General features: G+C 44.5%; 1 protein-coding gene across 1 annotated transcript in view; it reads left to right on the top strand.

The window, feature by feature from the left end:
* The window catches only part of SYNE1 (spectrin repeat containing nuclear envelope protein 1), a 575,530-nt gene that overhangs the window by 266,733 nt on the left and 293,598 nt on the right, over nucleotides 1-15,199 (top strand). Inside the window, exons 39-43 of the mRNA XM_066595961.1 lie at nucleotides 1,224-1,852; nucleotides 3,858-4,037; nucleotides 5,572-5,722; nucleotides 7,042-7,200; nucleotides 8,193-8,375. Coding sequence (XP_066452058.1) covers nucleotides 1,224-1,852; nucleotides 3,858-4,037; nucleotides 5,572-5,722; nucleotides 7,042-7,200; nucleotides 8,193-8,375 — 1,302 coding nt within the window. The remainder of the gene's footprint in view (nucleotides 1-1,223; nucleotides 1,853-3,857; nucleotides 4,038-5,571; nucleotides 5,723-7,041; nucleotides 7,201-8,192; nucleotides 8,376-15,199) is intronic.

Genomic DNA, 15,199 nt, shown 5'->3' with positions numbered 1-15,199 from the left:
AAGCAAGTGACGTCCTATGTTATGTACTTAATCTAATTCTCTAACTTCCCCCACCTCTATGTGTATATACTAAGGAGAATTTAACGCTCCTCTATGTGTATATATTGAGGAGAATTTACCTCACCTCTCTATGTATACACTGAGCAAAATCTAGATCACCTCTGTGTGTATATTCTGAGGAGAATAACTTACCTCTGTGTGTATATGCTGAAAAGACTCTAACTGACCTATTTTTGTATATACTGAGGAGAATCTACCTCACCTCTATGTGTGTATGTGCTGAGAAGAATCTAACTAACCCCTGTGTGCATATACTGAGGAGAATCTAACTGACCTCTGTGTGTATATACTAAGGAGAATCTACATCACCTCTATGTGTAGATGCTGAGGGGAATATAACTGACCTCTCTCTATATGTATATACTGAGGAGAATATAATTTACCTCTATGTGTCTATACTGAGGAGAATCTAAATGACCTCTATCTGTATATACTGAAAAGAATCTACTTCACCTCTATGTGTCTATACTGAGGAGAATCTAACTGACCTCTGTGTGCATATACTGAGGAGAATCTACCTCACCTCTGTGTATATACTGAAGAGAATCTACTTCACCTCTATGTTTTTATACTGAGGAGAATCTACCTCACCTCTGTGTGTATATACTGAAAGGCTGTGAAGTACATAAGGAAGCGACCATGGACTGCATGCCTTTAAGGCTAAGAAGGGGCTGCAAACTCCTGACTGGGGGTAAATGTGAATAAACAGGGGCATTACTTTTAAGGGTAAAAAGTGAGGAGAGTGGGAGGAGTGACACATTCTGTACATCGGTACATGCAGTGAGGAAAATCTAACGCTCCTCTGTGTGTGTGTGTGTGTGTATATATATATATATATATATATATATATATATATATATTTATTTTATTTTTTTATTTATTTCTTGGTTCCTCTGAACCACCACGTCATAAAATTTTCTGTCTGAACAATCAGTAAACACCTGTACCAAATTAACTCGGGAGAAGTCGGATATATTAGCTAGTTACTTTATAATTATATAGGTTATGTTACCATGTTGGCTTGTGGAGCACTTCTAGTGCATCCTAAGCATAAAGTGGTTCTTAGTACAGACCTCAATAAAGACTCAGAGCTTGATTCTTCACTCAGTACATATATTTTATACACATTTTGCATCCAACATTATTTTCCTTATTTCTTTCAGAACCATATTTCAAAAGTAAGAACACAGCAGGACAATATTGATCATTTGAAGGATCAACTCGCTAAGCTGTGCACTTTCACCATTCCGGATGATCATTCTGTGTTGGAAGGAAGGGTCATGGACTGCATACAGCTATTTGAAGAAACAATTCAAATCACCGAGCGACGACAGGAATCCCTCTCCAAGTTGGGTTCCTTCTTACAAATGTACCAAGAATCTCTGAATGTGCTCTATAAGCTAAAAGAAACAGTAGAAGGATCAAGTAACCTAGATAAAGACAAATCTGAATCTTTGGAGAAAGACATAAATAGAGTTGCTCAGGAAATTGATGAATTAACAGCTCTATCAGTAGGACTAGATACAGCTCTTACCAAAGCACAATACCATCTGAAGAGCTCCACTTCTCAACAGAGGACTTCCTGTAGAGCTCTGGCCGATAACCTAAATATGGAACTGGAGAAAATTCAGAAGTTTCTGGGAACAAAACGCAGTGAAGCAGAAGCTCTTGGGGCACTTTGGAAATCTTTTATTGATTGTAGAGAAAAACTGCTCAAGACAATTGAAGATATTGAAGAGAAAGCAGACAGTGAAGAGATGAAAGAGTCAACATTACAGGCTCTTCAACTAAGGTGAAATGAGAACCAATTGGGTACAACGTACAAAGCTAAATGCAGCATGATTCTGGCTTAATTTGCATTAAAAGGGCATACATGCTTTGTGGCACATTTATTTTGTCTTTTAGACACTACGTACCTCACTAGACAAGGGACGTGGCTTAGATGTGGCTTGCTGGGAAGGGACATGGCTAAATTTCAATTATCTAAAACAAATTTTGATTCTAAATATTAGTGCATTGTGATTGGCTAATAGATGATGAGAAGTTAAACAAAAGTGTTTTAACATACTTAATAAGATGCACCAAATTTATCTTACAGCATGAGCCACTAATGTAAAGGCCCATTTAGAAACAACGATCCTCACTGAAAATTCGCTCAAAGCCGTCTTTCGAGTGATAACCGCTGCGTCTAAATGCACGGACATTGTGCAGTTTTCGTGCACCATTTGTTCCCCACTCAATTTTAGTTTTCTACAATTGAGCGATGAACTCTTATCAGCGGTGCAGGCTGTTATCACAGTCGGCAGCGCTGATAAGATAATCTTCAGCTCGTGTCCCGCTGGTAGTTCACAGTGGGATGTGAGCTGTAAGCGCAGATAACAATGCAGCTGTTTTTCTGTATGCAAAACAGCTGTATCGTTCGCCAAGTGATAGTGGCTGTGACCCGCTCTGCCTAAGTAGCGCTTTAGTAGGTACTTAGCTACTATAGACTATGCAAAGATAATCGCTCAAAACTGTCACTCAAACTGTCGTTTGAACGATTTTTGAGCGATCATCTTTCAATGTAAATGGAGTCTAAGATTTGGCGCATCTTTACACTGTTTAACTATTAGATAGGATTAGTAAATCTGCTCAGCTATCTTTTTTTCTATTGTTCCATCCATTATAATACTTTTGGGGTGATAACCAAGCTTCTTTAAAGGCCCATTTAGACACAATGATTATCGTTCAGAAGCCGTCTTTTGAGCGATAATCGTTGTGTGTAACTGCACCGACATCGTGCAGTTTTTGTTATGCAATCGCTCATCGTTATCTTTCAGAGTGCTGAAAGACGACGATGAGCCTTATCAGGGATTTACAGCAGGATACAGCTGATACTATTGTTTCAGCTTTTCCCGCTCCCTGATGACAGGCTGGGTATGAAAAACAGAGCGGTCCAGCTCTGTTCTCCATACCCGGCACGGAGCGCTCAGCTGTATAACAGCCGGGCGCTCCGTGCAGAAAACAGCTGGATGCAGAAGACAAGCGGGGACACCTCGCTTGCCTTCTGCATCCTCCACTGGCAGCGCAAGGTGATCACTCATTTGAGCGATCATATTGCGCTGTAAATGACACAACGATTATCGCTCAAATGTCTGTTTAGCAACATCTTTTGAGCGATAATCGTTGTATAAGTGGGCCTGTACTTGGCTCAATATCAGCCTTTCGACGAATGCCAATCAACGAGGTTGTCACTCATTTAAATGGGCTTTACATAGGCCAGCTCAGTCTGCATGGGGTTTGTGTGTTGGATAATGATAGTTTATATGATGTTTCATTCTTTACACAATTTTATTGCTGGATGCAGCACATGCCATGTTCACACGAGGAGATATGCGGCCGGCAATGATGATTTTCCCAATCAACAAATAAGCATTTACTTGTTTGTAGACTTGCTCTGTCTACACAGAACACTCATTTACCGGATTATTGTCCTAATAAATGTCCATTCGCCGTCATTAGCCTTCACTGTATTTAGTATCTTTTGTTGGTAGACTTTACAGATATTTGTTAATCATTCATAAGGGAATCGTAGCTGCTGATTTTGTTTATTTTTTGTCAAAAACAAAGGTCGCCTAGTATTCCATTACAATGTAATGCTGTATGTTTTTCACTTTATTTTCGTACCCCATTAAGCACTTAATACTGCATTTGGACCCACTAGTTTAACATAATTAGGTGTTTGACCGTTGACAAATTTCCTTTCATTTACTTTAAGTCATACAAATAACTCGGTTTCCTTGTATCGTTGAATACAGATTAAAATTTTTCAATGAACTGGAGGAAGAAATGAACTCTTACCAACATGAAAAACAGTGGCTTATGGACAAAGCAAAACAGATTGCACAGAAGGATTTATCCATGGCTGCAGCAGCAGATAAAGAGCTGAACGGTTTGCTGGTGACTTGGGAAGACACAAACAAGCTCATTAGTGAAAGGTAAACCTGTAAGGAGACACGGTCCTCCCACAACCTATCCTCTTTTTATTAGATTATCTATTTAGTCAAGTTATAAACTGTAAGTGATAAAACAAAGTAATTCATGACCAGCCAATGCAGTTGTCACTTACCATTTACACCTTGACTGTATTTCACTTGTCACTGATATAAAATCATAATTAAAGGGGTTTCTAGGGAGAATACTATTAATGATCTATCCTCAGGATAGGTAATCAATAGTTGATCAACTGGTGTTCATTACTTGGGACCACAATTACACAAGTGGAAGCAGCAGAAGTCTAGTAACTGCCAATACGTCTCGTGTTGATTTCAATGAGTGTCACGCTTGCAGTTACAAGCATCGGGGACTTCACAGAGGTCGGCGCGAATAGTTCCGCTCCAACCCTGTGTAATTGCAGCGCTGTCAGCGGGCGAATAATTAGCTGATGTTCGAGGTTCCGAGCGACAGGCCCCAGGCAATCAACTATTGATGAGCCATCCTGAGGAAGGGTAATCAATAGTATTCTCCCTGAAAATCCATTTAAATCTAGAAATCGCTAGAGCTAACCATATAGTGTACAGTATTAGGGCCTATTTACATAGCCATAGGCGTTTTACATGCGCCCACCAGTGCCATAAAAACACCTGAACGGCAAAGATCCCGGCACACATACACTGAGGCCGCAATGCCATGGGGCCCAGGGAGACATTCCCTCTTCTCGCCAGCGCACCTCCTCTCTCCTTCCCTCCAGCCATTTCCAGTGGGAGGGGGCAGGGCAGCGGTGGAGCTAAGCTCACGCCCCTTGTCCACAGCTAGCAATGCCTCCGTCCCGCCCCCTTCCACTGCAAACAGCAGCAAGAAGAGGCTGCTAAACTCCCTCCCACCTGCCTTCTTGGGCAGCTAACATTGGCTCCCATAGGAATCTATGCAGCTGCTGCTGCCAGCACGGAGGCGCCTGATTGCGCGCTTTCACGCCCGGAAATACACCCCTGTGCACTGATGCATTGTAAGCCAATTTATCAGAGGGGCAGCATATATCGGCTGGGCACGAAAACTCGGCCGATATACGCCCGTGTGAATAAGCCCTTAGGCTGTGGTGAGACAAATCAGCTCTATTAGAACCAATGCTTTCCAATGAAAGCAGTCACATGTCCGTTTTTTAGAGGTGCTAAATAATCGCACTTGCAAAAGATAGGACATGCGAGTGTAAATTCAACTCAACGCGCGATTTTTCTACACGTGATGTGCAATTTTTTTTTAGCATGTCTATTCATACGCTAAAAAAATCGCTCATCTGACTGCGGCCTTAAAGAAGATTGTTTAAATTGAGCTCCATTTTAATATCCTGCTTTCCTCATACCTATGAACACATATATTAGAGGGGGAAGGACAAGGGACGCTGTAAATAATGCCTTATCCTTCATCCTTACTGTTATGAGAACAAGGCCTTTAGTTGGTCAAACATATCTGAGTTAATAATAATAATTAATGTGTTGGCCTTAAATTGTAAACAAATTTTTCTTCTTATTATAGTCAAGAACAATGCTTGGTTCTTATCGATCTAATGAAAGATTATGAACATCTGAGGTCTTCTATTACTAGACTGATAGAGAATGCAGAAAACATGATAACTATTAAGTCAACTTTGAAAGACCAGGAAGATATCCGACGTGCCATAGCAAAGGTATGTATATGAAAAGTCTTAGCACTTAATGGAGCAAAGAGAAAACCAAATGAGGGCCTTCTTCATTTTGTTTCGGATGTTTTGATATATAATATGTATAGTTATCGATTTCAGGGCGCATACAGCGACGGTTTTGGTTGGCATCGGTGGTGGGTTATTTTCTTTATGTACATATTTTTTATTTTTTTATGTAATTTTTTTAAACTTCTTTTTGTAACTATTTTTTTTTTTTACCATCACTGACCCCCATGACGTCATATAAGAAGTATAGAGGTCAATCACATTGTCTTTTTTTATTTTTTTTTTATCTTACACTTTTCCACTGTAGCTGGGGCATCCATAGGAACCACATCCATGGGAACCCCAGTTCCTGGGGAAAACATCCCCTTGTGTTTACAGTAGTTACTAACAGAGCTCATCAGGGTCTGCTAGCCCCCTGTAGCTTTGCTGTAACAGGGGTCAAGTGATTGCCAGGTCACATAGTGGAAATAATACTTGCACTCTCACTTTTTAGTACATAGAGCTCATTGGGTGCTATGTAGCTTGGAAAGGAGAAGGCAGCATTGGTTAAAAAACGTTTCTTTCTTCTCCTCCGGATCCTCTGCTGTGTCTGACAACTGAGGCTCCAACCTGCTCCTGCTTGATAGTAGGAGTAGAGGTTTTAATCCTGCGCCGTAAATTTGTTATAGACGGGGATTGAAGCCCAGGACCAAACAGCTTATATTTACTGTGCTTGGTCCTTAACCCCTTCCCGCTATATTACGTACAGTTATGTCCTACGGGGTCAGGGTATGTATGAAGAGAGATTGCGGGGCTGACTCTTCATGCAGTGCAGGCGCCAGCTGTTTATTACAGCTGACACCCGCTGGCAATAGCTGCAGTCAGCTGCACGGCTAATTGACGCTATTAACCCTTTAAATGCCGCTGTCAATTCTGACAGTGGCATTTAAATCCCCTGGCCAGAAGCACTTTTTAAATGTCCTGCTGTAAGAATCTGCTCTGTGCACAGGAGTTTCCATTAACTCCTGCAAAACGTGCACCAATGGCATGCACCATGTCCTATCTTTTTTAGGTGCGCGCTGTTTTGTGCTTCAAATTCCGGGCATATGAACGCTTCTATAGAGGCCCATTGGTTCTTTTGGAAGCGTGCATTATGTGCGCGCAAAACACAAGCTCATGTGAATGAGACCTTAATGTGCTAATATACCTACTCATGTGTATGGTAGAATTCTGATCAGACAGAGGAGAGAAAGTGAAAGTCTGTAGTTGCTCGGCTTCATGCTGTCTTTGTTATTTAAAATGACGTGTTTTCTTTCAAGCACGAATCAGCCAAGAATGAACTGAATGAAAACCAGAAAGACCTGGATGAGTTCACTAATAAAGGAAAACACTTGATGGTTGAGTTAAAACGAATCCATGGCTGTGATTCAAGGCCAGTGAAGAAAGATATGGACTACTTTGTGGATCAGTGGCTGGACGTAAGATGCATTTATCATATGTTAAATCATTTATACTATAGTCACTTTACAGTAACTCACAATGTGATAATGTTACGCTGCTTTATCTGTATCATATTTTCTTTTATGTATTCTATGTAATTAAAAATATTAAACAGACTTTCTGGGACTCAAAAATAATTCTACTATTCTGGTATGTTATGAAATGAAGAAAAAAGGCATACTCGCCTCCTTCAGTGCCTCACTGTCCAGGGCTGCAGCCCACCTGTCGCTTCCGCTCTGAACTCTGAATAAACCAGCTGAGGTCACATGCCGTTCATTGTACACATGACTGTACAGCCAATCACAGGCTTTAGCGGTGATATTTGTCATTTTGAACGGCACGTGGCAGCTGAAGCTTGTGATTGGCTGAGCAGTCACGTGCATAAAGAATGGCATGTGACTGCAGCCAGCTTTTTTTTGGGGGGGGGGGGGGAGTTTGGAATGGCAGGGGTTGGTACACCAGCACTGAACGAGGAACCACGGTAGGAGATGAGTTTGCTTTTTTTCTTTGTCACATCATTCCACCGCGGCAGAATTTTTCTTAAGTCCCAGAAAACTCCTTTAATTATTGTGAGTTTTAATTAATGCACATGCACCAGAAGCACTGGGGCATGATGCTCTGCAAAGCTCTGGCTCCTGTGAATGTACATTTTGTCACTGAAGTCACAGTGCGGGCACTGGGGTCAGAGAGCTGCACAGCACAAGCACAGGATTTCACCACTGCTTACGCTGACCTCAGATATGAATCTGTTTCTAAACTTTGTAATGTGTTAACATATCCGATTCCATATCACAGTAACACATCATGTAAGAGATATGGGCCATATCAGCACAGACGGCCCCGATGAGCATAGTGAATAGGGTGGCATGGTTGCCTGACCATTCCAACAGTTACTATTACCACTAATAGCCCACACAAAAAAAGATATTGTTTGTTGGGATCTAACATATTTGGTGCATGATTTTAACAGCTGCTGGAGAGAATAGACGAAAGCCTGGAAAGACTAAGTGGCAGCTTGTCCTTATGGGAAGATGTTTTGAGCATAAGTGATGAGATTGATGGATGGTCCAGCGGTTCCATTTCACAGATGAGTGAGAATATTACTAACCTGAACAGCAGTCAACAAATGAAGGCCTGTCTTGAAGAATTTCAGGTGCGTGGCAAATTATAGATAGCAGATAGTATCACAAAATATTATTTTAAAAGAACAGTAAACCGGGAAATAAGTGATGCACTGTAACAGAATAAAGCCGTTTCCACGGTCTGCATGCTACTGGCAAACAGGCAGTAACATACTTCTGATGACTTTTATGTTTTGATGGTATATGGCTGATGGGGATGATAAACCTAATCTAATGGAAACAGAGGAATATATTAAGAAAGTAATTATTCAATTGAAATGTTTTAGCATTCCTTTAACTCCTTCCCACCCCATGATGTACTATTACCTCATGGGAACCAGGCAGTTCCCATGATTTGCCTTAAAGGGGTTGTCCCGCGCCGAAACGGGTTTTGTTTTTTTTTCAATAGCCCCCCCGTTCGGCGCGAGACAAACCCGATGCATGTGTTGAAAAAAAATACCGGATAGTACTTACCCGAATCCCCGCGCTCCGGTGACTTCTTACTTACCTTGCGAAGATGGCCGCCGGGATCTTCACCCTCGGTGGACCGCAGGTCTTCTGTGCGGTCCATTGCCGATTCCAGCCTCCTGATTGGCTGGAATCGGCACACGTGACGGGGCGGAGCTACGAGGAGCAGCTCTCCAGCACGAGCAGCCCCATTCAACACGGAGAAGACCGGACTGCGCAAGCGCGTCTAATCGGGCGATTAGACGCTCAAAATTAGACGGCACCATGGAGACGGGGACGCCAGCACCGGAGCAGGTAAGTGAATAACTTCTGTATGGCTCATAATTAATGCACGATGTACATTACAAAGTGCATTAATATGGCCATACAGAAGTGTATACCCCAACTTTGTTTCGCGGGACAACCCCTTTAATAGTACGTCATGGTGATCGTAGAGCTGTGCTTGCAGGATCACCACAGGTTTGTGACTGTAACTGACAGATGGGGTCTTACTCTAATGGCTGTGATAGCAGATAGCTCTCATTCAGGTCGTTAACCCCTTAGATGCCATGGTCATCTGTGATTGTGGTATGTAAAACGATTGATGGCGGGAGCTCGTTCTGTCACGTCATTGGCCCTCCATAGTGCAGTAGCAAAGGGCAGATGTGTTGTTGCATGGCAGTGGTCTCCGAGTCTGCCATGGTTAATAGTGCCAAAGATTAGAGATAATGCACTGAACTAAAGAAGCTTTGCAGTGTATTATCTGTACCATTAAAGGGATAGCACTAGAGATGAGCGAGTATACTCGCTAAGGCAAACTACTCGAGCGAGTAGTGCCTTATTCGAGTACCTGCCCGCTCGTTTCTAAAGATGCGGCGGGGAGGAACGGAGGGGAGATCTCTCTCTCCCACCTGCTCACCGCTGCAACTCACCTCTCACCCGCGCCGGCAGCCAAATCTTTATAGACGAGCGGGCAGGTACTCGAATAAGGCACTACTCGCTCGAGTAGTTTGCCTTAGCGAGTATGCTCGCTCATCTCTAGATAGCACATTCAAGTTTCCTACTAAGATATAGAATAAAATTACAATTAAAATAAAGCTAGTCAAAAAATATTTACGTAAAAAAATAATAAAGTTCCTTGTTTTTGTGCACCAAGTATACGTATTTGGTATTAAGGCATTGGTAATGACCAGTACAATAAGTTGAATGCATTTTTTTATAACAATAGTTTTTATTGAATTTTCATTGATTCATACAAAGGCATAGCAGTATGAAAAGATGTCCAGTCATAACACAATAATGTAGCTACGAGCCTTGCATCTTCTGAATAAAAATATATAAAAAGATACTAGCAATCAAATGTTATCATATTTCGCATCTTTCATTGCTATTTTCAGAAAAAGTTGAATGCATTTTATCTTCCAAGATGAACCATGTAAAGAAAATTTAACCCTTTTAGGGAAGGTCCGAGCTAATTCTGGGTTCCTAATGAGTCGTTTGTATGACTGAAACGCGTCAAACTGATCCGAACCAAATTATAAAGCTTGTCAACCATACCAGTATCAACATTAATCATTATCACACCAGCTCACAGGGTCATAGTTCATCATCAACACACACTATATAGGATCTCTGTACATGTCTATGACGTGTTACAATTACTGATGTAGTCCGGTGTCTCTCGAATTGCAGTATCATCTTTAGGATCAAATTGTGAGAGGATAAGGGATGCAGTGTTACCAACCAAAGGACTACTACCCTTAGTAGGTTCCGTTTGGAAACTTGACAATAGTTGGACTTGTGGGGTGCCCTGCTGTATCTACGCTACCCTTGCACAGGCCCCCAGTTTGTATGTTGATGTATGGGCTATATCTGCCCAGGTTTTAAGAAAGGGGATGGTGGGTTCTAATTCAGTTCCACCACCTCCCTATTTTTCTGTTGTTTGTCTTGTTCTTTGCATCTCCTAAGTAAGATTAATTTAAGTTATACAATACATTATATGTATCCCAAAGTAGTGCCAATAAAAACTACAACTGACCACACAGCAAACAAGCACTCACATCTATATAGACGGAAACATAAAGAAATTATGGCATCTGAAAACTGGAGATAGAATAATAGAAAAATTGCTACATCCTTAAATGTCAAACTAGGACCCGAGCGTAATGTACACTGCTGCAGCTTTATTGGCAGAGTATTTTTTTGTATGAATATAATGTTACGTAGCGTTAGTCCCCAGGCTATATTGACAGTACGTACATAGATCACTGATGATTATCCAACGTGTATGGATGAGCACCGTCTCAGTCCTGGATCTGCGCTGTGAGATCAGTGCTCAGGTACTGAAGATTTACGCAGAAGTTATCACATAGTTGCTCATTCAGTGGGGGGCATGGCCTGCGACCAAGATGGACGGTCGCACCTAAGTGTAGCTCCCCAGGGGATCATCTAAATCCTGTTAATATCCTGGCCTAACTCACCCCATCTGCCTCCCCAAGGCACCGACTGGACCCACACACCTCACTGCAGCTGCGGAGCGGGGACAGCGGCGCTTCCGAGACCCCACCGGGCGGCGCGGACCTTGAGACGGAGCACGGGAGAGATCGCCCGCCAACACCCCGCTAGCACTCCTGGCTGTGCTCCCGCCTCACGCATTCCCGCCACACCATCGGGATCGGTCCCCGGCGCTTGAAGACAGCCCCGGAGCAGAGCGCAACCTGCTGACATCTGCGGCGCGGCTGGCCGTGCCGTACCACACCGCCGAGTCGCTCCGCGATCAGCGAGGGCCCGCATAGACCGACACAAAGACTGTCCCCCTGTCCCAGACGAGACGCCTCAGCGGGCGCGCCGGGGACTTCCCGCCCCGCCGCCGGAATCCTTCTGTCCCGATCTGCTATAGGAGCCCCTGGAGAACCTGCTTCCTGCAGGCCCCGATCAGACTGCGGGCTGGCCTCCTCCGCCAGGCAGGACTGCACATTAGACCAGCGGCACGCCGTCCCGGGCGGCCATCTTGCTGCACTGTGCCAGTCTGCTCACCGACACACAAGACCTGCGACTAACTCTACTGCCGAACCCCTGCTCCAGGAAGCCACAAAAACTGTGAGTACACCCTGGGGAAGGCCGACATCCCCTGGGCGATAGTAAAAGAGGGGGTCACCCAACGTATTGGGAGCATCCACCTGATCAAGCCCCAGGCAGCACCCCTCATAAGGCAGCTAAAATTATACCGCGGTCCTCCCATATTTCCGTACACCCGGGGCTACCCCTGACCGATCCCGCAAAAGAGGACGGCGGAAACAGCCGGCCCGTTAAGGCACTTGCCTGCTGGAGGCCCGAAGCCTACCCCCCTGGAGTCATTACAGGACCCCCACCGGGCCTCAGGGACTTAATCTCTGGTCTCCCTGGAATCACTACCTCCTGCCAGCCTGAGCGGACTATAATCCAGGGCCCCTACTCAGAGCCCTAGGGCCCACAACCCACACCCCCGTCTGCTGACCGCAACCAGCTAATACCACCAGACGCTTCAGCCCACTCGGCCCTCCATAACATCATGGGCAGGGCCTCTCCCCCACCCCAGATACCCTCCCTCTATACCGTTGCGGAGCCACACTTCTACAACCTCCATTAGTCTCCACGCCCAACACCTGTTCAACATGAGTACCCGAGCCAAGGGCAGCACTGCAGCCGAAAAACTCAAAGAATTCTCTCGAACAGACACGCCTGAACATACACCACGGCCATCGCGAACCACCCAGGCGAGGGAGTGCGAGACAGACCCAGGGCAGACTCCAGAACCCACTATGCGACAGCTTCTTGAAGCTATCAATATCTGCAAATCCTCCCTCACGAGCAAAATAGACGAAATCAAAGCGGACGTCTCCCTGCTGAGGCAAGATCTACAAAATATGCGAGGCAGGATAGGCGAGATGGAAGACCGCGTTTCTAACATTGGAGACTCCCTGAGGCCACTCCCAGCGGCAGTACACAAAGCCACTAAACAATCAGAACTCTGCCAGTCCAAGATGGACGACTTAGAAAATCGCCTCCGCCGTAACAACCTAAGAATAATCGGTTTGCCAGAGCGAGCAGAAGGCTCCCAACCAGTGGTATTCACCGAGAACTGGCTAAAATCTACACTGGGGAACGACACTTTCTCAGCCTCCTTTACCGTGGAAAGAGCCCATCGAGTCCCAACTAAACCTCCGCCTCCCGGAGCCCCCCCCGCGTCCCTTCCTGGCAAGGATTCTGAACTGCAGAGATCGTGATGTTGCCCTACGTCAAGCCAGGCTTAAAGGCCCACTTAAATACAATAATTCGGTGATCTCCATATTTCCCGATTTTTCCGCGGATTTACAGAAGCAGAGAGCCACCTTTATAGAGGTCAAGAAAAAATTTAAGGACAGAAACATCCCTTACTCCATGGCCTATCCTGCCCGCTTGCGCATCGTAGCGGATGGGAAAGTTCTCTTCCTGCAGTCACCAACAGAAGCCATGGAATGGCTCCGCATGCACCCCACATTGCCCGCGGACACTTGATCCTCAAAATGTTGCAGCTGCATTTCAAATCTTATTTACAATGCTACTTTCTATAATTCCCCTGGCCTACTGGGAATATTGCGCAATTAATACCTAATGACTCCCACATCGGGACCTTAACTCATAATAAACAAGACGCCAAATCTAATGGGCTCAGTCGGTGCCACTACTTCTCTTAAGGCCATAGGAATTTCCCCTATTTGTAACAACCGCTACACTTTCGATAGAGCGTAGCGTAAAGTTTTTCTTTTTTGGATATTCCGTTATAATAGTTAAACGGAATGTCACATGTTAATTGTTTATGTGATTGTAGTTCAGTTTTTGTTAAGTTTCCGGAGAGTCCGCGCTGGTGCCACTACCATAGTATCGTACGTAAAATGTCGTCGCTCTTAAATGCCCCATTTATGATTTACCATTCAAAACTACTTAAATGATGCTAACATGTCTTAGTTGAAATGTGAGAGGCCTGGGCTCCCCCGCCAAGCGCAAGGCTGTTTTCTCGTATATCAAACAACTTAACCCCCATATTGTATGTTTGCAGGAAACTCACCTCACTATAGAAAGAGCCGAGCTTCTTAAAAAACCCTGGGCCCAATGGGTAAGCCACTCCTTCCACACCTCCTTCTCCAGGGGGGTGTCACTCCTCATCCACAAAGCAGTAAGATGGAACCCAATCAGCTCCCGTAGAGACCCTGAAGGGAGATTCATTTTCGTATATGCGGAAATAGATTCTAAGCCCTATACCATCTTATGTATATATAACCCGCCCCACAACAATCAATACCCTTTACAAGCGGCCATAGCATTCGCCCATCAATACCCCCTAGCGGATGTCATCTGCATGGGGGATTTTAACCAAGTAATAGACCCAAATGTAGACAGGTTCCGGAGGCCTTCCACCACCCCCATCACAGTTAAATCCCCCCTGCAACAGCTAACCGAGGGTGTGGGTTGGGTGGATCTCTGGCGCACCAATCACCCCACTACCCAAGAATACACCTGTCACTCGCTGGGTCACAACACCTTATCCAGAATCGATTATATATTTGGTTCCCCATCTTTGGCAATCCACCTCTCTAACATAACACACTGCCCGCGAGGCATCTCGGACCACTGCCCGATATTACTATCCTTAGAGTTCTCTCAGTACAAGATCATCCCCACATGGAAAATACACCCATTCTGGCTTAAACTATTCGACATCAGCGACCAAACACCCGCCCACATATCAACCTTTTTGGACGTCCACAACAACAACACCCACTACGCCCTGAAATGGGATACCCTCAAAGCTTACCTCAGAGGCTGCCTTAAATCTGCCATTACGCACATTAAAAAATCCACATCCCAATCCGACCGCGATATTGAGGCCCGGGCTGTGGAAGCGGAAAAACTATACGTATCTGACCCTACAGACACTAACAAGGTGGCGTGGCTTGGCTTGTCCCGCCTGCATAGACTTCAAATCCACGAAAAAACCAAGCGTAAACTATTTTTCACCAAACAATATTACTTCGAACTAGGGAACCAATCTAGCCACCTGTTGGCTAGTCTCATCAGGCGGGAGGGACAGGCCAATACCATCCTTAAAATTAGTAATCTACAAGGCGAGATACTTACTGACGCACACTCCATCACAGAGCAATGCAGAGAATTTTATGCCAATCTCTACAGCTCCTCTACAAATAAATCCACCACAGATACTCTCAGCTACCTCCAAGATTTGACATTCCCAACACTCAACGCCGATCAAATAGCGCTTCTGGAAGCCCCTATCTCTTTAGAGGAAATCCAACAAACCATCCAAGAAATGGCACTCAACAAATCCCCGGGCCCAGATGGCCTCCCCATCGAAGTATATCAGAAATATAGC

This window comes from Eleutherodactylus coqui, chromosome 3 (genome assembly GCF_035609145.1).
Source record: "Eleutherodactylus coqui strain aEleCoq1 chromosome 3, aEleCoq1.hap1, whole genome shotgun sequence".
Classification (NCBI taxonomy): Eukaryota; Metazoa; Chordata; class Amphibia; order Anura; family Eleutherodactylidae; genus Eleutherodactylus; species Eleutherodactylus coqui.
The sequence above is the reverse complement of the archived record's forward strand: the minus strand, read 5'-3'. Positions and strand labels throughout refer to the sequence as shown.